The sequence below is a fragment of the Prosopis cineraria genome, unplaced genomic scaffold, assembly GCF_029017545.1.
Source record: "Prosopis cineraria cultivar Desert tree isolate PC_DT_omini unplaced genomic scaffold, ASM2901754v1 PC3, whole genome shotgun sequence".
Taxonomy (NCBI): Eukaryota; Viridiplantae; Streptophyta; class Magnoliopsida; order Fabales; family Fabaceae; genus Prosopis; species Prosopis cineraria.
In genome coordinates, this window is record NW_026555334.1 from 11,382,839 (window position 1) to 11,408,067 (window position 25,229).

General features: G+C 30.8%; 2 protein-coding genes across 2 annotated transcripts; one reads left to right on the plus strand and one right to left on the minus strand.

Moving 5' to 3' along the window:
- Window positions 1–1,304: 1,304 nt before the first annotated feature.
- On the minus strand, window positions 1,305–3,107 carry LOC129307107 (uncharacterized). The gene is made up of 2 exons (XM_054947975.1): window positions 2,424–3,107; window positions 1,305–2,096 (listed from the first exon to the last, which is right to left on the minus strand). Exons 1-2 carry the CDS (start codon window positions 2,974–2,976, stop codon window positions 1,726–1,728), a joined length of 924 nt encoding a protein of 307 aa, XP_054803950.1. The 5' UTR covers window positions 2,977–3,107; the 3' UTR covers window positions 1,305–1,725.
- Window positions 3,108–23,542: 20,435 nt separating this feature from the next.
- On the plus strand, window positions 23,543–24,878 carry LOC129306598 (glycosyltransferase family protein 64 C3). Its single transcript, XM_054947273.1, has one exon. The coding sequence runs from the start codon at window positions 23,708–23,710 to the stop codon at window positions 24,725–24,727; it is 1,020 nt and encodes a 339-aa protein (XP_054803248.1). The 5' UTR covers window positions 23,543–23,707; the 3' UTR covers window positions 24,728–24,878.
- Window positions 24,879–25,229: the final 351 nt, after the last annotated feature.

Consider the following 25,229-nt stretch of genomic DNA (forward strand, 5'->3'; position numbering starts at 1 on the left):
AATGGAAGGTGAGATTTTTTTTTTCAATTAGGAGGCTCTAATCCTATTTGAAAAAAGGTTCCTAAATTGCCCTTATCTAAAAGGTGAAGACTCTATTTAATAAGTCTAACTCTCTGAGAACTCAAAAGTCTCTCAAGATCAAATATGCTAAATAAGTAACAACTTAAGTGAAGTCTTCAAAGTGACCTTCGGGGGCTTAGAAACCCTCAGAGAAAATGATAGAAACTTGGACTAGCTTAAGGTAAATTTTGACTTGGGCATAGAGTAGTTGGATGTGGCCTAAGATTATAAGAAAGATGATTAAAAGCTATCAATTTTTTTGGGTTAAATCAAAGGAAAAAAAATCCAATGCGTGAAGGAATGCAAGGAAAATATGAAATCAAAACAAGAAAGGAAGAAAACAAAAAATGAAAAATAAAATAATATAAAAAAGAAGGAAATATGATAGAATAACTTGAAGTGAAGGAAAGTGAAAACAAACAATAATAATAGGAAAAATGAATTAGGAAAAGAGACAAGTAGCAAGGGACCCAAAATTTAGGATCGAAGAACGTATCGAGTAACTTAAGGAGCTTTAACTTAATACTATGATATACTTTTTAATATTTGATCAATAAAATAATTGATGCAAAATGGGGAAGGAGAAGGGGAAAGAGAATATAGAAAAGAGAGAAAGGGATCAGTAGAGAAAATAGAGATAAGAGAAAAACTCAAAAGAGAGATAAAATAATAATAATTCTTATTCAATCAAATATCCATTTATAAAACAAATGAGTTAAGGCGCTATTTATAAGTTTCAATTTTAATCTTGGAATTAAGTGTAAGAAAGTCTTGAAATCCTAAAATTAAATGAAAAGATAATAATAATTTAAATATTATGACAATTAAAATAAAATATTCTTGATTTATAAAATATCTTAATAAAATATATTCGATCTTTCAATCTTCTTAAATTTTTAATATCTTTAATTACTTCTTTTTTTCTTCTTCCCATCAATCATATACTTTATAATAAAATATTTTTTGGCCTGATTTTAATAAAATATTTTAAAATAAAAACATTATACACATATCAGCTTGTCATATGATTAGGTAATGACAATGTAAACAAAATTGTTAACAAAAGACTGCATGAGAACCTACATGGGTTTCTTAATTCACAATTGTTTTTTCCCTACAGGTATCCTTCTAATTCATATAAATTGCATTGCAGATTAGATATTTTTCGCCCTTTAGCCTACATATAATCAGTGTACTTAGTGGAATAATTAACAAGACTTCTTGCTCAATCATCACAGGACAGATATATACAAAAACTAAGAATTTCTTGATCGATGATTGGACGTTGCATCAAGTCAACTGACCAAACTTCCAAATAAGTGTAAAAGATAACAAAAATTAAAAAAAGAAAAGAAATGAAAGACATCATATCTACAAAACTGCATGCTTATCCATTACAACTTACAAGATGTCCAATTTAAACATTTAAACATCGATGCACTGTCGTCCAGTCCAGTACGATTTTTTCTTTTTACAAAAACTTTAATAAAATATATCCAACTTCATTTTTGTTTCATGAAAAATCAAGAGACTTATAACGTTAGTATTTATCTATCATCTAATCTTCAAAACCTGGCCCAAAAACTTGCATGCATTTTTTTTTTTTGAGGAAAAAATAAGATATGTTTTAGTTGTTGCTATAAATATCTTCCAACTATATAATTGTTAATGGCTGCCACGGTTAATCGTCTCCATGAATTGATTCCAAGACTCTTGCCTTTGCAACCTCATTTCTTCATTAAACTTCTGTATGAATGCCTCCACGCGCCGGTTCAGCTCGTCCTGAGTCAGCGACAGTTCTTTCCTCAGCTTCATCGTTGACGACGACGTAGCTGGCTGATTTGTGCGGTCCTTGAAGTTCTCCGAGCCCTTCACAGCCGTCGCCTCCCGTGGGCCCACGCTTCCCCGATGTTCCCACGTGTCACTCTTCTTCATGTGCCTGCTTAACGGCATGGCCCTACCTTCCGTTATCGCCTTCCACGTGTTCTCCAGCGTCTCGTGCCGTTTTGGCTTCGCCACCCTCAACGACCTTCCACCTATCATGATAAACGAAAAAAAATTAATTAAATGAAATTATTTTTAAAAAAATTTGCAAAACGAGTTTATTCGTTGCCCTTTAGGGAACAGTGACACAAGACGCGATTGTTGAATTTTGTTTTGGAACTCAAAAATTGACTCAAATTCGCAAAATGACAACATTACAATCGTCGTTTCCTTACTGTACAGCGTTCGATCGTGCTGCCGACGCTTCATTTTTTTCAGAAAGTTTTGGAGGTGCCAAGAGGATTTTAGTCTAATGGTTGAAGTCAACTTCTAAAAATATATTGAATTATTAGAGAGAGAATCTAGAGAGAGATTGATACCGTCAGGACTGGTTTTCGGTGGTTTCCGGTGGCCAAATCTAGCGGAAACGAGAGGCTTCTCTGGCGATAAAAGATGATCTAACCGAATCTCCGGCGAGTCCACCCTATTCAGCGGTGTCCTCGTGGACTCCATTCCGTCGTCGACTCCTTTCTCGTCTCCTTCATCGACTACTTCTGAACCGTTCACCATGACGGCCTTCACTTCCATAACTTGTGGCTCCTCTCTCGGCTCATACACGACCGGCGGTTCTGAAATCGTCACCAACGGTAGAGACTTCACCTCGTAATTAGCAGGAACAACGGGAGCATTGGGAGGAGGAGAGGGCTCATCGGCATCGGCGGTGGTGTGATGGAATCTGGAGGAGGCGACGATACAAATGATGATGCCGTTGACGATGATGTAAAGGTAGGGAGGCTTGAAGCACAAAAGGCAGAAGCTCCACATGACAGGCACGTGCTGTAAAATGATTGGAACAGAGACTGCAAGTCCCAAAGCGGTGAAGAGAACGCCAGTGGAGATGACAAGTACTTTAAAAGACAGAATCCAGGCCATTTGTTTCCGGTGACTGAAACAGAAAATCCAGTGTTTAGGGGCAGCTTAATTCAGAGATGAAGTGCGTCGCACAAGAGTGAAGGTGATGGTGTATACAGTACATATCATAAGGTTGGAGCGTGGTGGAGGAAAAGGTGCAAGTTCGAATATTTATAGACGGCGCGCGCGTGATGCGATTCATGGTGAGATCTCAACCGTCGGATACGGAATCTGAGAAGGAAAATTTTGGAAGAATGAAGTGGGACCCACTCCCCTCCGAACTTCTTTCCGAGGGCATTCATGGTGGCCGACCAATATTGTGCAATTTTTTTTTTTTTTTTTGGAACAGCAAATAGTAGTGAACGTTAAACGCTCGGTATGGATGGAAGTGAGGAAGTGATGATGTGGAATTACTAAAGCAGGACATGGTGGAGCCAGCCCTGAAAAATTGGAAATCAAGCTTTCACAAAGTGGTGGATCCCTTGGCATGCCGGTAAGGATTTTTTTTTTTTTTTTTTGTTTTTGGGGTGAAAAACAAGAATGGTAATTAAGAAAAAAGTTCAAATACAGTAAAAAAGAAATGATCATGTCTTTTTCCTTGAATTTCTTTTACAAAAACTCTTTCAATCTTATTTATAAATTATTTTTACTAATTTCATCTATATTAATACAATAAAATTTAATAAAATTACAAACATTACCATCAAAAACTAAATGAACTATATAATATTATTTTTTTTGTTTATCTTTCTTTTACTTCTTAAAAATAGTTTAGATATTTCATTTGAAATAAAACATCACTATGAATCTAATGACTTATAAAATAAATCATTTTATAAAATAAATTATTTTATTCTTCTAGAATGTGACTAATATAGTGGATCGAAGGGAGTACCATTTAAACATGCAATGATGAAGTTTTAATCGGCAATTAAGTATTTAGTGTGAACAGTTTTTTCAAGATAAGAAAAAAGGTGGAAAATAATTAAGGTAATAATAACCCTTTGGTTGGGAATAAAAGAAATCATTGATTTGATAAATTTCTAGCATTAATTGTGAATGGGATAATAGATTGGAAGAATGTCAATTAGACCTTAAAAGATTGAATTAATGATAATAAAGTTTTTGACAAAATTATCTAAAAATAAATTAAAAATATTAATTTAGAAAAATATAAATTTAAGAATTTCAATTATATATAAGGAATTTAAATTTCAAATGTAACTCTTGAACTATAATTATGATTCCTGTTTGTATATGCCTAAATCAACATTTGCAATTTTTTTTATTGTCAAGATCTCATCGTTATTATATTATAATTCAATTTTTTAGTATTTAACCACCAATCTTCCTGCTAGATTTAGATGATAAAGGCAAAAAAAAAAACAAAGAAGGAATATTGCCAAATTAGGCATAACATGAAAAGCGATGAATCAATATTGTTCTTGGAATTCAACTCGGCTTGAATTTAAAGATCCAAAAAAAAAAAAACAGAGAAAATCCGATGTAATGGAAATTGCGTGATGGTTGATTCTGATGCAGATGCAACAACGGTCGCATGGGTGGCGGAGAGAGAGAGGGAGTGGGGGTGAAACGCGGGAACTTGAGACGGGGATGATGATCAACAACGGAACACGTGGCTATCAGGGATCGGGTCAAACCCTTAACGGATAAACCGACCACCCGGAGGCCGTTTGAAACTTGGTGGGCAAGTCAAGTGTACTTGCCTTCCACACACTGCTAATTCTCTATTTTTAATGCTACCATTCACTTTTAGGGTCCTTGCCAAACTTCACTTTACTTCCCCATGCTTCAGGCTTACTATTTTGTATCAATAAAATCTTCATAATTATTCCTAATTATGATCATAATATATATATATATATATATATATGCATGCACGTACGCACATATACTTGCTAAACAAAATTGTGACACAGTAGTGAATTATGTTAACCTGTGAGATAGGTTGAAGATATGCTCTAGACTCTCTCTGTCTATGTATAATTAATCACACGCACAATAAAATTTTAGAATATATATGAAACAAGCTGACAACCATGGTTCAAATGTTAAGTCAAGCGAGGAACATATAACAATTGATCGTATAAAAGCTTAACTTCCAGTAGTGTTTTTTTTTTTTTAATTCATTTGATGTGGTGGTGTTTTGTGGTTCAATTTCAGTACTATTTGGATTGATTTGTGTTGATTTTATAGTATTCAATTAAGTATATTTTTAAATGTTGCAAGTTAGTTAGAACGTAATATATATCCATGTTGCTAATATATGTGCGCAATAAAAAATATATTAAAAGTGTATGCATGGTACTTGTGTCATAATAATATTATAATTAACGTTAACAAATTATAATAATAAATCATGAAAATAGAACTATTTTCCATATAAAAATTCCGTATTTTTGTATATTTTAAAAAATTATTTCCACGCCATATTCAAATGTAATAATTTCTACCCTGAAGTATTCTGCTTATTAATTTTATCATTTTTACGAGGCCAAGAAAGCCTAGACTTTCCAGAGAGGCGGGGACCATAATTAAATTCCCTATAAAAGAAGTCAGATAACAAGACCATTGACTCATTAATGATGCATATCCCGTCCACGTGGGCGTATAATATTGTGGTATCTGCATCTGCATGGGTTCTGTATGTATGTGTGTGCATGCACATGCATGCATGTAACCATATTATATGTATGCCAGTGCGTGAGATATTTAATACTTTTTTCTTTATATACTGCTCTTATTCGATAATGTTGCTTTATTGTGATCAAAAAATGAGTTTAATAAAGATAAAGTTTGAAAATGTTAATTTTTAGTTTTAATTTAAAATGATGGGGCTTAGGAGGGAGTATCACCGTGACATCACATAATATCCATATCCTAAAGAATCTCAAATCATGTGTCACAGTTGAAATATCATGGTAGCATAACCACCACATCTCAAGTGTCAATATAATTTTTCTTATGATTTAACATTATAAAATATTTTTAATTATAAGTTAATTTTTTTAATATTCATATCCTCTACATGTTTATTCTTAATTAATAGAGTGTTTTAATTAAAAATCTTAATAATTACAATTAATTATTTTCTTAAAAAAAATTTTAAGTATATTTGAAAGACAAAACTATCTTATATTGTTTAACATGATATTTTGAAAAAAAAATATTTTCTCCATTAAAAAATGTAAGACATTTTTTGAGGATTTGAATGTTTAAAAATGTAAGATATTTTTAATCTTTTGAGATATAATAATTTCTTTTTTTAAAAAAAATACCCTATTGATAATGACTTTATATTTATTGTGAAATGTTTAATAGGGGTAAATATGAAAAGATATAGTTAGTTAAAAAAATAGATAATTACTTTATTAGAGGGTAATATTCGATTTAAAAAAGCCTTATATTTTTGAACGGAAGGAATATCTTATAATAATAAAAATAGTCAACAAGTCAGTAACACATATACTCCCTCTATTAAAAAATATAAGACATTTTTAAGGAGTTAAATTTAAAAAATATAAGACATTTTTAATCTTTTGATATAGAATTATTGTCTTTTTTAAAGTATTTATATTAATGAATGACTTTATATTTATTGTATGATGTTTAATACGGATAAATATAAAAAGATAGGGTTAGTTTAAAAGTAGATAATTACTTTATTGGGGAGGGAGATTCAATAAAAAATGTCTTATATTTTTAAATAGAAAAAGTACTCCCTCCGTCTCAAATTATAAGATACTTTTAGATAAAATCTTACATATTAATAAATCTCATTCAATACACTTAACAATCTTATCTTTTTTATATAAAAATATAAACTTTTTAAAATGCCTATAATTTAATATATTAAAAAAAGAATTGACAGAAATTAATTATAAAGAGAGAAAGAGTAAATTTAAAATTAATGTATTTAATAAAATTTTAATATACTCACAGTATTTTATATTTTGAGATGAATTTTTTTTAAAGTATTTTATAATTTGAGATGGAGGTAGTGTTTATTTTTATTTAGTTTTTTTTGGAGGGAGGGGGGGAGAGACCTAGTGTCGTTCTCAAAGTTTACGAAATAAGCGGAGATGCTACATTAACATCACACAAAGTTTAAGAAATAAATTAAATTATTCATTAGTTGCGAGAAGTGTATAGTTATCAAATCCCTTTTCACACAAGAAAAAATCGTTATCAAATATTTTATTATATGATATTTTTTGATCAATCTTTATTATATGATATTTACATCGACAAATTGAAATTTGACTTCAAACTTAAATAAGTTTTAAGTTAGTATACAATGATCTGATTAACACCCAAATAAATGTAATCCAATCTTTATATCTGTTTGCAGAATATTGATATAATTGACACAAAGATTTAAGTTTAATGTTGTATAAAATTTTTAGAGTTGAGTCATAATGTTCCATTAACTTTAAAATTTGGCCTTCATTTATTTTAATTTATAAATTTATGTAAATAATATTTAATTTAATATGCCATGTTATACTGACGAAATATGAAACGTAATTCTGGTAAAAAAAAATGTGAAACGTGTACCGGAGCATGTTTGTCGGGGAAATAGCATATTTATTATTAATGATGAAAAATTATTTATATAAATTTAAAAGCTCAAAAAGATGCATGTTCATTTGGCAGGGAAAAAAAAAAGCAGGGTCAATGTTTTGAAGATTCAACAAATTATTCATCTCAGGCCAAAAAACAAAAAAAATAAAACCATGACCATAAGTAAATTTTAAAAAAGAATTATATATAAAATTTAGCCAAAACAGAAATCATGAATTAGGTTAACTAATGGTTGCAGTTAAGTTCGCATATTCTACGTTATCCTTCCACTCGTTGTTGACTAATCCGTGGACTCTTAAGGCCACTTGCAAAGCAAACAAAAGTCCAAAACTGACCCTAATCGCACTTCTTTTTCTTGAATATTATAATTCTCATTCCCCAACTAATCCCAATAAATGTTCCACCGCCAAGTAATATTTTCCCATGACACTGTTCCAGTATTCATTGCAGTGACATTTTTAAAAAATATTATATTAAAAAATACAAAACATTTAAAACCTTTTAAAATATAATTAATAAAATTTTTAAAAGTACTCTTGGCTAGAAAGGGAGGGAAGGGAAGGGGCTCCCCTCCCCTCCCCTCCTTTGGTTAGGAGGAGTGGAGGAGAAATTTTTAAAATTTTTTCTCCTCTTCCCTCCAAAGTCTTCACTTCAAATTGGGGGAGAGCTCCCCTCCCCTCCCCCTTGAACCAAACACACTTTTAATGTTATAAATATTAAAAGTTATGTGGATGTTCATTTTTCTCACCTTTTCATCTTATCTCAAACCCTCACTATTTGATGAAGTATTAATTGCTCTTTATTTTTCATTATCACTTGTGCGATGTAAGATTATGCTTATAAATAGGATATGTTATTTGCATTGTAAAAAATGAAAAAGATTATAAGAGGGGTTATCTTTATTTTTATTACCTCTATTCTTTGTCCTCCTCATCTTCTCATTTTCATTCTCTATATATTTTTATTTATAATACATTATTAGCCTGAGTTTCGAATGAATTTGTATAAGGCATAGACTTCAAAGGTTTCTTATTGATCATTGAAGGTTCTTATTTATCATATGAAGGTACGATATTTTGATTCTATTATTAAGTTCTATTATTGTATATTTCATGCCGTTATATTTAAATATTCAAGATTTATTCATCTATATTCATCTATAGTATGATTGTGATTATCAATTTAATAATTACTTATGATTTTGATGGAAATGTATTGAATATATGATGATCGACAAAGCCATATTATATTTATCTCAGGATTAAATGCCAAAGCCATATAGATTTTGACTTTGGAGAAGATCATTATGAGATTTATTGATAATTTATCTATTTGATAGCTATAAATAATATAGCCTTGAAAGCTAATGGTTTAAATATTTCATACTATTAGAGGCTTTGATAGATTCAAAAAATATTTTTCTTGTGATCTTGATAACTAATATTTAATAAAATTGATATAATATTAACGAATGTGAAAGATAAGCTAATTTAGCTTGCTTATGGGCAATAACCATATATGTTGTATACAAAGTGACTATTGAAAATCAATAATTATTAATCATATATATTGGAATTGGAAAAGATGGATTGTCATGGTTGTTAAGATAATGATACTTTTATTTAATCATTGAAATAAAACTTGTGACTAAATATTATAGTATATTGTTACAAATACCATAGTCCTGAAGACTAAAGGTCCATATCAATTTTTAATAGTGGTTTTATTGTAAAAGGCCATTTTATAGTTTTAATAGATGGCATGATAAGAAAAAATTCATGACATTTTAATGATATGAGCATAGTTAAAAGTATTATAGCTTTAAAGGTTAATTATTCAAACATCAAAAAATATGAAAGCATGGACAAATCTTTGTGAGAGATAAGGATTATGAAACATGGCATTATAAAAATTAAAAGGCTGACAATATTTTGTCTGGACTATTAAAACGATATTGCCTTGCCATAATTGTTGAAAAATAATATATTTATGGGCATTGAAATAAAATTATGAGGGAATGTTACAACATGGTTAGAAGCCACATAGACAAATATGCATAAGCAATTCATTAAAAGTAAATATCCAAATTGATAGTGATGCCAAAAAGGCAATGAAATACTAATAAATGTAGAAAGTAATTATAAAATTATCAAGGTCACATATTGTGATATAAGAAACTGCATGGACAAGTTTTTGTTAGGAAAAGGAAAGATAATGACAAGCCTAGAATATTATATGTGTTTAAACTTAAAAGGATAAATGATGTTCAAGCTTAGAAGACTATGTCTGAAAACCTATATGGTATCCAATTGTTATTAGTGTTTAAATTTATTGCTATTAATTTCTCAAGTAATTATTATAAATATTTGATATGATTTAATCTTGATGTAATATTAAAGAAAATATCAAGAATCATTGCAATATGTGAACTTGTATTTATACTTCCACTTTACTATATTGAACATGGCATAATCTGTAAATTAATTTGTATTCAAATATACCAATTTTTGAATAAATTAGTTCTTGTAAAAATAAAATGTATGTCTCTCATTATGTGGTTGGAAAATGATAAGTAATGAAAGATATGGCTATAGATATTAGAAATTGATTTGCTAAGGACTTGGATACAATAGCTCAATCCAATTAAAACACATAGTTTTGTGTGAGTTGAGAAGCACTTGGGTTTTTTAATGAAAGACAGGCTATTGGTATGCTATTTATAAGTTATTGTCTACAAAATGCAATGATAGAAAAATATGTTTATCTAACTCCCATTTGAGGGGAAGATTGTAAGGACACAAGTGAGATAATATGTGAGTAAGCACCACTCATATACTTGATCTCAAAGTTCAATAGGTTCTAGATGCATATTGATATTATAAACCAATTATATGTCATGGAAAATGAAAAGTTTACATTAAATTTTTTTTATAGTAAACTAGAAGTTTATTAATCCACTATAGATTGTTATCATAACTTGTTTAATCATTCCAATACATATATAATGAAAATGATTATTGAGGATGTGTATTGACATCATTGAAGAATTAGAAGATTCTTTGTGAATAAAAAATATGTTATATAATTTAAGATTATTTAAGATTTTATATGTGCTACTTATTCTCAAAGAAAATATGAGGTGTTCATTAGTTATGATTGGGAATGGATCTATTCTTGCTTGGAAATATAACAAATTCAAATATATGAGCCTAATCAGATAGCATGTGAATAGTGAAAATATTCAATAAATTTGATATATGTGCCTATAAGATATTTTTACAACCTGAAGTTTGACAAGATTATGTCATAAATCATCATGTAAAAGCATACAATTTTTAGACTATGTGATACAAACAATTTTAGTTGGGAATGCTAATGAATTTATACTTCATACTTTGAAAAAGTCTATTTAAAAAATGATCTGGCAAAATCATTCATCAAAGCCTCATCTACAAAAAGCTAGATCAATGCTTATGAGAATAAAATTTTCATTTAATTTTACAAATTACAGCATAATATGCATTAAGCTAATAAGGTAGTGTAAATTCTCCTTTTTGAAATTGGCTTTTGGGCAGGAGCCAATTATATGCCATCTTAGAATTTTTGACTATGCAATGCTTATTATTATTGTTTCACCATGTTTCACATAGATGGTTATTTATGAAAAGTTGGGATAAATGTTAGATAAGAACCTCTTCCCCCTTGCTTGTTTTTAAATGAAACAAAGAAATCCTTCTAAAGGAAACAAATGAATTTAGGAGATTTATGCTGCACGATTTGCTAGTTGTTATCATTTGACAAAGTCTTCCCAAACATGAAGGGAAGAAAATGAGTAGCTGAAAAAGAAAATATATGGAATGTATTATCATTCTATTTTATTTAGATCCTCACATATAAAAATATGAACCAAGAGTTCATCAAATGTTACATTTCTAAAATATCACAAAAGCATCAACCAGATACTATTATTAACTTGTATGAGAATTACTAAATTTCTCATTCCAGCTAAAAATGCTTCAATTAGAATAAATAAAAATGAGATATGCTCGAAGGATGAGAGATTAACCGATTTGTAATACAAAATCTTGGTAAAGGAGCATGTAATTAAGATGATCATATTAAGAAGGCATATACTCTAAAAGAGGGTCAAGACATAACTGATTCTAAAAATTTCAGAAGAAGTTTAAGTACCTAAAAGTAATAAAAAGAGATCTCAATAAGTTATATCACACTTAAAAAATGAAATTGAAAAGAAAAAATTATTGACAATAATTTTGATGATAATATCACGTGATTAAATGAGGATCTTGTATACAAATTTGTCATCAAAAGTAGACAAATAATGATTGGCTAAAGAGAAAAGGGCAAAGTAAGAGACACAATATGAATAGAATTATATTAATTTTCAACATGCGAAAATCATGGACATATAGTCCAAATACTTGAAATGTAAATGTTATTATGGGATAAATGAACATTTATGTAAAAATAAAGATTTTCACAAAATTTTAATATAATAATGATCAAGTATATTTATCTTGTGGTGGATTTTTGTATATATTATTAGTTTGGCAGTATATGAAATTAAAATATGATGTGTCTATTGAATATTATTACAGCATTTTACATGATAATCTTTAAAGGAGTTAAAATGCTAGAAGCATAAAAAATTCCCAAGACAATTATTCAAAAAAAAAAAAACACACACACACACACATTTATGTTCTTAAGCTTATATGAATTTAAAATTCAAGTAAGTGTGTGTGTGTCCTAGCAAACATGTTTTTTAAAAAAATGATAGGCTTTGATCAAAAGAACTTGAGAATAAAATTTTGATATTTACTTTACATTCAACTTGTTGATTTAGTACTTAATACCAAGGGTTATAAGATCATTATGCTATGTTTATCTTATCTACGAGACTATACATTGGTCTTGATGTCTTGAAGTACCATACATTTATTAATATTTATATATCTGGCTAATATTATATATGATACAATTTTGTTTTCAAATTTAAAGTTCCTGTAAACTAATAGATATTGAAAAAGAAATATGATAATATGATAAAAGCATTATATCCTGAAAATATATTTTTAAGATATGACAATGCATCTAGTATGGTTTGACCAGCAGTAAGATCTAATTGAAAAGAAATTACAAAAGTTGCATTTGAGAAATTAATATATATCTTAAAATACAATAATTTAAAAGTGATATTGTCATAAGGGGGGAAAAATATGTCCTGTACTCTTTTTTCTTTAAACAAGATTTTGTCCCATTGAATTTTCCTGTTAAAGTTTTTAATGAGGTAATATTAGATAACATATAAATGAATGATGTACTTTTTTTTTCTGCTAAATTTTTGTCCCATAGGATTTTTATTTTAGGTGAAGTTTTTAATGAGGCACATTCTTATATAATAGATATCTAAGGAGGAATGCTATGAATATTAAAAGTCATGTGGATGACCATCTCTCTCGCCCTTTCATTTTCTCTCATGAAACCCCTACCATTCAATAAATATTGATTACTCTTTATTTTCTATTATCACTTGTGCAAACTTTGATGTAATATAGTGCCCATAAATAAGGCATGTTATATGTATTGTAAAGAATGTAAAAAAATACAAAAGAGATTATCCTCATTTCTACTGCCTCTATTCTTTCTCTTCCTCCTCCTCATCTTTTTCATTCTCTCTATATTTTATTTATAACAAATGAGAGGTAATTAGCAGTTTTTTAATTGGAATAATATTAAATGAGAATAAAAATAAAAATAGTATGTAATTTAAAAATAATTAATTAATTCATTGTGAGTGTAATTCAAAAAAAAAATATTTTATAAGATAGAACAAATAAAATTATTTATTTATTTTCAAGCTAAATCATGTAGCTTTGGGTTATAGATAGATAATTTTTCTAAACTTTACCAAACTTTAATAGTAAATTTAGGGCTAAAAACTTAATAATAAATTCTAATCAATATCGTGATACTTGATTTCAGGAAGCTCCAGAAGCTACCAAATAAATTAACCCTGTATAAAATGTTATTGGCTCACTTCTGTTTCTTATCACAAAGGAAATTATCATATATTTCATTTTTTTTATAAGCAAAACTAGAAAGCACAAGAAGCATTACATTTTTTTTTAAATTATCTCTCATAAAATCAAATTTTATTTCCATGAAACTATAGCTCGATTTCTTTATAGTTCAAAGATTGATTACAAAGATATTTTAGTTCTAATTCTGTTAATCTCAAATATAATTATTGTATTAAAAATCAATAAAAATTAGATCAATTAGTAAGGAATTGACTTATAAGGTTGTGAGATCAAATACTTCTTTGATGTAAGGACCTTGTTATTGAACGATCAATGACTCAATAAGTGCTTTTTAAATCTAAAAGCTAGTGTCTCAGGACTTAACTTGCATAAATTTTTATTTTACAAAAAAATATAATTATTGTATTTAGCCAGTTTTTTAAACTTTGATTAAAATTTGCTTGCACTTAAACATGGAGGGAGTATTTTAATTCAGTACTGTGGAAATTAATACTTCATGTTAATGTTAATAATTGATATTAATAATTTAATCTAAAGATGCGTGTATATGTGTGTATGTGGGTGTTCGGCGACCGTGTTACCGTTCCATACGTTACCAACCTCACGTTAATTATTAATCCCTATCTCAATTTAAAAAATATGGGTCCCACCTTTTACCAGATTTCCTACAGGACTAGGGTTCTCTGACCTCTAATCCGGTTCTTTGTTCCTTGCCTTCAAGTTTCTCTAATCTGAACGGCTGGAGCCGCATTGACAAGATGAACCCTAGGTGGGATCGAGCGCGTGCTTCAGTCACGCTTGTATGCAATTTAACAATTTCTTAAAAATAGTTTCTTGACTCCTGGTCCTTATATACAGGATATAGCCATTTGCCCGCCTTTTAATTCCATTTGTGAATTATGAATTATAATTTTTTTATGAAATATGTAAATAAAATACTAGGTCATTTCTTTTCATATTAAATTAAAAATAATTTTATATTACAAAAATTATTTTCATTATTTTCCCTTACTATTCAATTCTACCAAGTACTGCCTTAATTCGGACAATTCAATGCTCCCAACTGTGAGTTGTTTGCCTTTGTCCCCAGAAAAAAACTGAGTTGTTTGCCGACACTCATACATGGGCTGTAACTTTACGCTCGGACATACACGTAGATATGAATAAATATTAATCTAGTTGATAAAAATTTAACTAATAAGATTATAAAATTAAATCCCACTTTTAATATGAAGACCTTATTGATAAATGATTTATAAATACTTTTTAAATATTTTTTTAAATTTAAAGACATGTTTTGGCTCTAATGAATTTTGGGATTCAATTCACCTAAATTTTCTCTTATAAAATATCACACACATGTATGTGCATATAATATATATATATATATATATATATATAAGAATGGTAATGAGGTAGAGTGGAAGAAACTCGATTTCCTCTAAACAATATTTAAGAATTTGTATCTTCGTAGATTAAAAAAAATGTTGTGAGAGTTAGAGATTTGATCGATAATACTTGAATATATTCATATTATCATATTTAAAAAACTTGTATAAAAATTCTAAATTTTACTAATGTATGTGTATATATTTCGGACAACATAGTAACAAGCAACTTATTCTGCTAATATAATATCTATGGTACCGAGTTTAATAGAGGACTATAGAGAAAATTGATAGCCAAGAAATTAATGCAAGGTGTGGGAAGTTTCCTTGAGCTTGCTCGCTGATGAATATTTATTTTTATTGGAGACTACTAAGATGGTGACATCATCAATCACATCCTTGACATTACTTTTTGTAAGGATATGGATTTGGATATAACGTGTGGGAGGAAAGTGGGAGTGAGAAAAGATTAGTCAATTTTAAAGAGATTAAGAAAGCTAAAGTTCATTTCCTTTTCCGTTTTCTTAATGAACCGACCATTTTATCTCTTTACCTCGACCTCCCAGGAAGACCTCAACCCTGTCTGTTTTCACCATATTATATATATATATATATATAGACATACTTATAACAAAATATTTTCTTTATTTTTTGGAGCAGATTAAAGCACTGCGTGGTGGATATTCCTTGCCCAGAAGCTACTTAAATTACGGTTTGATGTGCCCAAAAACCAACTATTTGGATTTGGATTAGGATTAGTTTGTCTTAATCACTGTTCATTGCATGTCAATTTCTTGCGTATCACCCAGAAACCTCAAAAGCTAAAAGCGTCTTTTTTCCTTGAATTTTTTTTATTATATCTAAAGATCTTTGACCATGATACCACCAAACCCAACTATTTACAAATAGTAATCTATATGTGTGTGTGTGTATATATATATATCAGATTCTTTGAACTTTACATGAAACTCACCCAATTCACGTCAAATAATCTTTATTATTATTTTGTTTTTGAGGATAGGCACCGCTGCCTCTAGGCTCTTGCTCTTTGCTACCTTGCTGAAATTTAGGAGCTTCCTTGGTTATTTTTTTAGTGCATGAAGGTATTTTTTTTATTAGAAATAGTCCTATTTAAAATAAGGTTGGGTATTAAATGTGAGCATTTTTGGAGATGATCCAAACTTTAGTTTATCATGTCATGAAAATTAATCTATTCTATTAAACCTAATTTCGTTGATTTCTTTTTTGTAGAAAAACAAAATATCTGAATAATAATAATTTTATTTAATAAGCCACTATGGGCTGATCAGTACAAAACCGAATTGTGGGACCTGTTTCTTATATCTTCGCAATCTGGACTAAACCACGCCTTTTACAGACAAGCCCTCACAAGAGACCAGGAAAACGAAATCAAAGAAAACAAAGGAAACACAGCCCAATATCCAAACGTATATCTATATCTAGCTTTCAACACTGCCCCTTCAAGTTGAACTCAGAAGATATTGAAGGTGTCCAACGTGGATAACAGGCGTTCATGAGGCTTTCTACCAAGTGCCTTGGTTAAGATATTTTCTTGTTGGTCCCCTGACATAACATGCTTTAAACTGATCAAATCATTTTGAAGCTTTTTCCTTATAAAATGACAATCAATCTCAATATATTTTGTTCTTTTATGGTAAACTGCATTTGAAGTAATTTTGGATTGCAACTTTGCTATTATAGTGAATATAAATAGGAGTTAAACAAAAAATATGTAAATCCTCTAGTAAACTAGTAAGCCAAATATCTCAGACACAAGATTTTCCAAGGCTTTGTGCTCTGCTTCAATAGAGGACCTTGAGATTGTATTTTGTTTCTTTGATTTTCAAGAAATTATGGCTCCATCTAGCTTAACTAAATACCCTGTAATAAATCTGCAAGATTCTAAGCATGAGGCCCAGTCTGAGTCACAGAACCCTTCTAGCTTCATGCATGTTTCCTGAAGAAGGAAAGAAAAGACCCCTTCCAGGATCCCTTTTTAGATATTTATTGTGTTTAAGGCTATCTTGAGGAGTGAGACTACTCATAAATTGGCTTAACAACTGAAACTATGTAACTGATATCAAGCACAAGTTGCAGTTAAATATAACAATTTCCTATTAGATGCCTATATCTAGTAGAGTCTTTTATCAATTCATCTTTCTTCCCCTCTTTAGGTTTACTGTGAAGCTTTTAAACTTGGATTGGAACACTCCTTGGTTTTGAGGCCCCTAAATTAGTAGTAGTTATCAAATCTAAAGCGTATTCTCGTTGGTTAAGTGTTAATCCTTTTGTGGACTTAGCAACCTCAATGCCAAGAAAAACTTTTAATAAACTCAAATCCTTCATTTTAAAACTTGCATGCAAAAAATATTTAGTTTTATTTACTCCTATTATACTATTTTTAGCTATAACCAAATCATCCACGTATGCTAGAACAATAATAAATTATCTTTATCATGTTTGGTAAATAAGAAATAATCCTATTTTCTTTGAATAAAATCCAGCAATTAATGCTTCACACAATTTTAAATTCCATTGCCTAGCTATGTGTTTTTAAACCATATAGGGATTTAGTTAATTTGCACACCCTTTTTATCCCCTTGCTTACTAAATCCTAAAGGAATTCTCATATTTACTTCTTCATCTAAATCTCCTTGCAAGAAAGTGTTATCAATATCTATTTGAAATATATCCTAATTATTATGTGCAGCAATAGCTAAAACAGATCGCACAGTAGTCATCTTTACAATAGGGGAAAAAGTTTTTAAGCAATCTATGCCCTCTATTTGATTGAATTCTTTAACAACTAATCTGGCTTTTAGTTTATTTAGAGTCCCATTAGCATTAAACTTTTTTTTAAAAATCCATTACAGCCTATAGCTTTCTTACTTGGAGGTAAATCCACTATTTTCCATGTTTTATTTCTTTCTAAAGCAATAATTTCATCATGCATTGCTTTAATCCATCATTTATCTTTTACTACCTTGTCAAAGGTGTCGGGTTTACTTATGTCATCTGTGGATGTGATAAAGTTCTTATATGATTTAGAAATGCTAGCATAGTTAATACTGTGCTGCATGGGATACAAGATCTTTTTATTAGCTTTGCCGTCTACTTTATTTAAAGATCCAAGTTAGGACAATCATGATCTCTAAACCAATTGGGAGGGTTTCTTTGCCTAGCAGGTATAGTATTATCTAAATAAGTGTTTTTGTCACTACCTAATTCAAAGTCATTGTTTAACTTGCTATTGTTATCATGTGCTTCAGATATAGGCTCATTAGCAGTATGTGAGGGAGGATCAGAAGTAGCAACAAATTTAGGATTATCATTGAAAATAAATGGATCTTGAGAACATACATGAGCTTGGTCATTGACAATAGAGAGCAGATCTGAAAGAGGAAATTCATTTTCAAGAAAAACAACATTCCTATGTATAGATATATTGTTATGCTTAAAATCATAGAGGATGTATCCCTTTTGGATATTTGGATATCCTAAAAAAACACATTCCACAAACCTAGCTTTAAATTCATCTAGTTTCCTTGAAACCTTAGCATATGCTAAACACCCAAACACCTTGAGGTTGGACAAATCAAGTTGCTTCTTGTATAATATTTCATATGAGAATCTATAGTTCAAAATTTTAGATGGAATCCTATTAATCAAATGAATTATGCCTTAACAGCTTTGCCCTAGAATTTAATTGGCAAATTAGCTTGAAAAATTAAGCCACCAAAAACCTCCAGGATATGCCTATTTTTCTTTTTACAACCTCATTTTGTTGTGGGTTATTACTATGGATGTGCTTAACCTTAAACCAAATTGATTTGTTATGAAGCAAAAAAATTATTTTAGATGGTAAAAAGTTTCATGTTTATTACGCAGCAAGTAAATCCAAGTAATTCAAGAAAAATCATCAACTATAGTAAGAAAGAATTTACAACCTTAATGAGTGGGATCCTTATATGGACCCCAAACATCAACATAAAGTAAATCAAAATAGGAAATAGTTCTTATATGATTAGAAGGAAAGGATAAACATATCTGTTTTGCTTTAAAACAAATATTACAACTAGAAGAGTTAACAAAAGACAATTTGTTTTGTAGAGGAATTACATGTTTAAGAATAAAATCAGATAGGTATCCTAATCTTAAATGCCAAATATGGTCATTAGAAACAAGATTACTAGCATGAACATTAGATGATGAAGTAAGGCTTTCATCTATCAAGTATAGAGCATATTCTAATTTATCAATCATTTTGGTTCTGCCACTGAAGAGGTCCTGCAATATAGAAGCATCAGGAAAAAAAATGCTACAGAACATTGATGATCTTTTGTTAGATGTGAAATGGATATTAAGTCATAACATGTTCCGGGAGCATATAAAACGTTATTCGAGACAATGTTATCAAAAAGTTTCATACTACCAGCATAAGTAACACTTTTACCTTTTCACCATTGGAAATTTTTATTTTAAGCGGGGTGCCACAATATTCCTGATACTTAATCCTAAAGGATGCTTAAACACAGCCCAATAGACAATCGGCCAGCCCAATATCCAAACCTATATATATATATATATCTCCCTCTCTCTCTATATATATATTTGTCATTTTTTAGCCTCTCTCTTTGAATAAAATAACAGAGATAAGCCGTACGTAACTTTTATAAATAAGCTAAACCCACCCAAGAGTAAGGTTCTCATCAATATCATGATCAATACACATAGGGATGTTTATAAGTTCGGTTTGGTTTGGTTTTGGATAAAAACCAGACCGAACCGAACCAATCGGTTTGAGCATTAGTGAAATTTGATCGGTTTCAACTGAAATCAGTTTGGTTTGGTTAAAGTTTGAATCAAGCTTTAATAAATTTATTTTTTTCTTTTTTCCTGTCTTTATAATAGTTGGACTTTTTTTATTTTGAATTGATTTATACATTATTAGCTCTTTTATTGTATGGAAGGTTCTTACTTATCTTGTGCTTTATTTCAACCACAATCATAATATATTTATGGAAATTAGAAAGTTTTTGAACTTTGATTAATTACATATTATATGCATACATGTTCATCTTTTTCTTTTTCTTTTTTGCTTGGCCTCAAATGTATCAAAGATAAAAAAAATATGTTTACATCATATTAATTTTATTCATCTCTTCATTTCATTGACCTTGAATGTACTATATCTTCATAATCTCATCAATCTTCTTCTATCGTCCAATATATATATATATATATATATAAAATGTAAATTAATTTTATGATTGCAAGCAACAAAAATTAAAATAATGATGATCAACTAATCATCTTCATAATTATATTAAATACATTATTTGAATCTTTATAGAGAAAATTCATCATCTAATAGCAAGTAGCAAACATACAAATATCTAAAGGCTAAATATCTAAAATTTCAAATATCACACTATTTAATATTAATACTTACACCAATAGTTCCATAAATATATATATTCAAAACACAATATCCAATATCCATCTCTCAATATCATAATATCCGCTTAAATTATATCAATTACCTATTATCTAAAAAAAGAACTTATATATTTAATTAGATACATATTATATAAATAAATATTACTTTTAATCAAACTTGGTTCAAGTTTGGTTCGGTTTTCATATCCCAAAACTGAAACCAAACCGAACCAATTGGTTTATGTGTCATAAAAACCAAAGCAGACTTGATTAATGATCGGTTTTGATCGGTTCATTTTAGTTCGGATCAGTTTGGTTTGGTCCGTTCGGTTTGGATTAGTTTTCAACACCCCTAAATACACATAAACAAATATAGAAAGTGACATTACTCTCCATCTATAATATTTGTCATTGTTAACAAACTTACTGTTTATAAAAAAAATTAGTTGAAATTTTATTTTCTAAAAATGTACACATTGAATTTTCTTATTAATACGTGCATATTCTTTAAATATAGAGCAATAAAAATTAAGAAAAGCAAGGGTATAAATGGGGACAAATATATAAAATTTATCCAATATTTTATATTTTGGATCAATAAGTGCGTCTGAAAAATAAGTTATATTGTGGTCCAGAGTAATTATTTATTCATTTTATGAGAAAAACTGGCATTATTTATTATTCATGACAAAATCACTTATCCCAAATTCAATACAATAGACGACTTACATTTGGTTATAATATAAACACACCATCGATAGGTCATTTCTCAAGCAATATATAAACACAACATCATAAGTTGTTTCTCAGAGCTTTTCATCATCAGGCCAAAAGGATAATTTGCATTATTTGCGAACCCAGATCTAGCCCTGAGTATATTGGTTAAGAGTCTCTCATGAAAGACCTACCACATTGAAAAATTCAACTTTTTCTGGAAGTGGCCGTTAAGCAGTCTTAATGCTGAATCTGCCGTCACAACACAAGCTTGCCTCCACTAGAATTTGTAATTCCCATAACCATTAAGAGGTTGGATCTGAAGTAGAGAGTTAATGACCCATTGAGGTAAGATATGTTGCCGAGATTGAAAGTTCCATTCACCATTCGGCAATATGTGTCTATCCACCACTTCAGATGGGCTAATTTTGTAGTTAATTGTAGGGTAAAGGTAAATTTTTATTTTTAAACTATTCTCCACCTTGCTATTAAATACTCACAAACGTCCACTATTATTTAATGTTAGGGTAAAAAGTGTTATGTTTTAATTACATTAAAAGAAAAAATGTCATATCAAATAGTTTAAGGTGCTAAACATTGCGTAGAGAATACTTTAAGGCTAAAAATGTACATTTATTCCTAATTCTATCCTCATAGTGCGACAGATGGAGTTCCAAGGCCAAAACTTGGTATTTCTACCACTTGCGAGTTTTTTCCCCACACCCTTAGAGAATTTTTCCCGACGGTGGTAATAGTTTGCCATGTCATAGATGAACATCGTTTCTTACTGACAATTGGCCACTCTTCTACACCACAGCCATGCTTCTGCCTTAAACATTTTACCCAAAGCGCCTCCTTCTTAGTTACAATACCCCCAAAATGATTTTGTTGATGAAGTCTTTTATTCCCAAACCATCCACATTCTTTGGTTTCTTCACCGTTTCCCAGAAGATTTAGTGCATCTTTTTTGTAGACTCATCCTGATTTGAGTCATGAACACCTACTTATCTAAATGCTAACTTTCTTTCCCTATGTAAAAGAAATGAGTGTAATCTTTTATGCATAATATGTACTATCTTAAATTCACAAACTCACGCTGCGCAAACCATGAAAATATTTTATTTATTTTTATACGAGAGAAGGCTAAGCCCAAAATTAAAATGGAGGGGAGGGGATTGAGATCCCAAACACTCTCTGTCCACAAGGTCCCTTAACTGCATCCAATAAAGAAGACTGGAGTCCCTCCTTAGCCAACACAACAGCTACACAATTTAGCTCCCTTGGTACCTGTACGATCGGCACCTCCCATTTGAAATTAATCATCGAAAGAATCTGCGGATGGAGTAAACTTCCATTGCTATCCATTGTATCAGTGTTTAAACCATGAAAATATTTTAATCTAAAGCATTTCTTTGATACCACATGGTAAATAGCGAACAGCTCCTAAAAGATGAAAAACTGACATAGTAAAAATACAGAAAGAACGTTAATCTTGTAACCTAATAGCATATGCAAGCTCACACGAATTCGCGGGTTTAATCTCGCTTTTAACTTTATACCATTAATGTCTGCTTTTCATTAATTAAAAAAAAAAAAATACAGAGAGAACACATTCACTTTTCATCACTAGCTATTCTCAGAGCTATGCTATTTTTGTTGGATCGCACCGTATCATTCGTTTCTCTATAGTAGTTTCTGATTAGAAGTCGATTCTACTTCCCCACTGTACTGTGAAACATGATATGCATACTGCTAAAAATAGAAAAGACAACCGTCTCTAACCAGAAATGAATTGAAAGGTAAGAATGCGAGACACCGATATTGCTGAATTGAGAGCTGAAATACATACAGTGAACTTAAAGCCCTCTCATCTCCTATGATTAAAGCAGTGACACATCAACATAAAAAATGAAAAGACAACCATGCCAACAATTACAGATTCTCATCTGAAAGAGACCCAACTGCACAATGCATATAGTTGGTTTGCTTTGCTTATACATTACTCAGTAGAGTTTCTACCTCCACTATGAATAAAGAAACATACACGTGGGAATTGGGAAATGCAGTTAGTGTGCACTGATCCACATGAAAAATTGTATTTATAGCTGAGAAAGCAAAAGACAGTCATTATAAATTCTACTAATTACAGACTTACAGTATTATACAATACCTAAATAGTTAAATCTGTAGTCCTAGACTACAGATAAGACTACAGATTTATCATTCCCACAGGCCACTGCACATATTATATCCAAAATCCGCTGCACATTAATTATATTAACATTTCTACTCTTCCTCATCACCTTATTATTTTATAATTAATGAAAACTTTAACCTCAATTTTCTGTAGAATAACGCGGCTGCCATTTCCATTTCCAATATGACATAGCACTTCGATCATGCGTTGATACCAAACTTGCTATTCCATTAACTGATCATGCGTCGAAGGTGGGCTAAGATAATTGCATACCTTCATAAATTTGCAGACCCTCCATCTTGACCCCCCTATATATCTCCGGCATGATGAATTCGCGGGCAATATCCGTGATTGTGGTCGTCTTCTTATTTGATCTCGCTCCGCTGCTTGTGCATTCGGGTCGGACAAACCCAACGGACTTGTGTGACCCCAGAACGAAGCGGGATCCACGGACCCTGCGGTCCGATCAGATCACGGTCCTAATCAACGGCTACTCCGAGTCCCGCATTCCTCTTCTCCAATCAATTTCAGCCACATACTCTGCATCGCCGCTGGTATCCTCCGTGCTAGTCCTCTGGGGAAACCCCTCAACCCCAGACCACATTCTAACCCACCTGGCCAACAATCTCTCAATCTCCTCCCTCGGATCAGCTTCAATCTCCCTAATCCACCAGCCATCTAGCTCCCTCAACGCTCGATTCCTCCCTCGATCTTCCATCGGGACCCACGCCGTCCTAATCTGCGACGACGACGTATTGGTGGATCACAAGTCATTCGAGTTTGCCTTCCGCGTCTGGGCATCCAACCCCAACCGTCTCGTCGGACTGTTCGCCAGATCACACGATCTGGATCTGTCGAGGAAAGAGTGGATCTACACAGTACACCCGGACAAGTACTCGATCATACTGACAAAGTTCATGATACTGAGAACCGAGTATCTGTACAGTTACAGCTGCGAAGGTGGGGCTCCAATGGCGGAGATGAGGAGGACGGTTGATGAGATGCGTAACTGTGAGGATATCTTGATGAACTTCGTGGTGGCCGATCGGACGAATGTGGGGCCCATATTGGTGGGGGCAGAGAGGATTAGAGATTATGGGGATGCAAGGAATGATGAAGGTGTTGGAGAGAAGAAGGAGAAGGAGAAGGAGAAGGGAGTGAAAGATGTGGGATTGAGTAGCAGAAGAGGTGAACATAGAAAGAGAAGAGGAAGGTGTATCGGAGAGTTTCACAGGGTACTGGGGAAAATGCCTTTGCGGTTTAGTTTTGGCAAGTTAGTTAATTCAGTTAGTGAACAAGGATTGTGCCAAAAGGGGGGAAAATTGGTGCATTGTGATCAATAATTTTTTTTACCCTTTAATAATGTTATTCAAAACTAGTTTACAAGCAATTGTGCTTTCATTGTATTTATTGAATCAGTAAAATCATTTATATCAGTATAATATTTTTACATTGTAGAAACTAGAATGAACCGTACTTGTACAGTTTTGTGCATCAGTTGTCTTTTGCCTTCTCTGTGAGCCCCATATTATTTTCAAAACATAATTTATATATGAAATTGTTTATCAATAATAAAAGATTCAACATCTATGGTGTGGTTAGATAAAAATTAAACGATATAACTTTTATCCCTACATTAAAGGTAAAAAATATATCAAGTTATATATCAAGTCATGCTCCGAAAAACTTTAAATTATTCTGTCATGTAAAGTAAGAAGTTTTTTGTTTGGGTCCGGATATAGAATTATAATTGATTGAAGTTTTGTAATTACTATTTTATCTTTTTATTAATCTTCATGCCGGTGGTTGTACATTGGGGTTTTTGGTCAAGTTGAACATGAATAA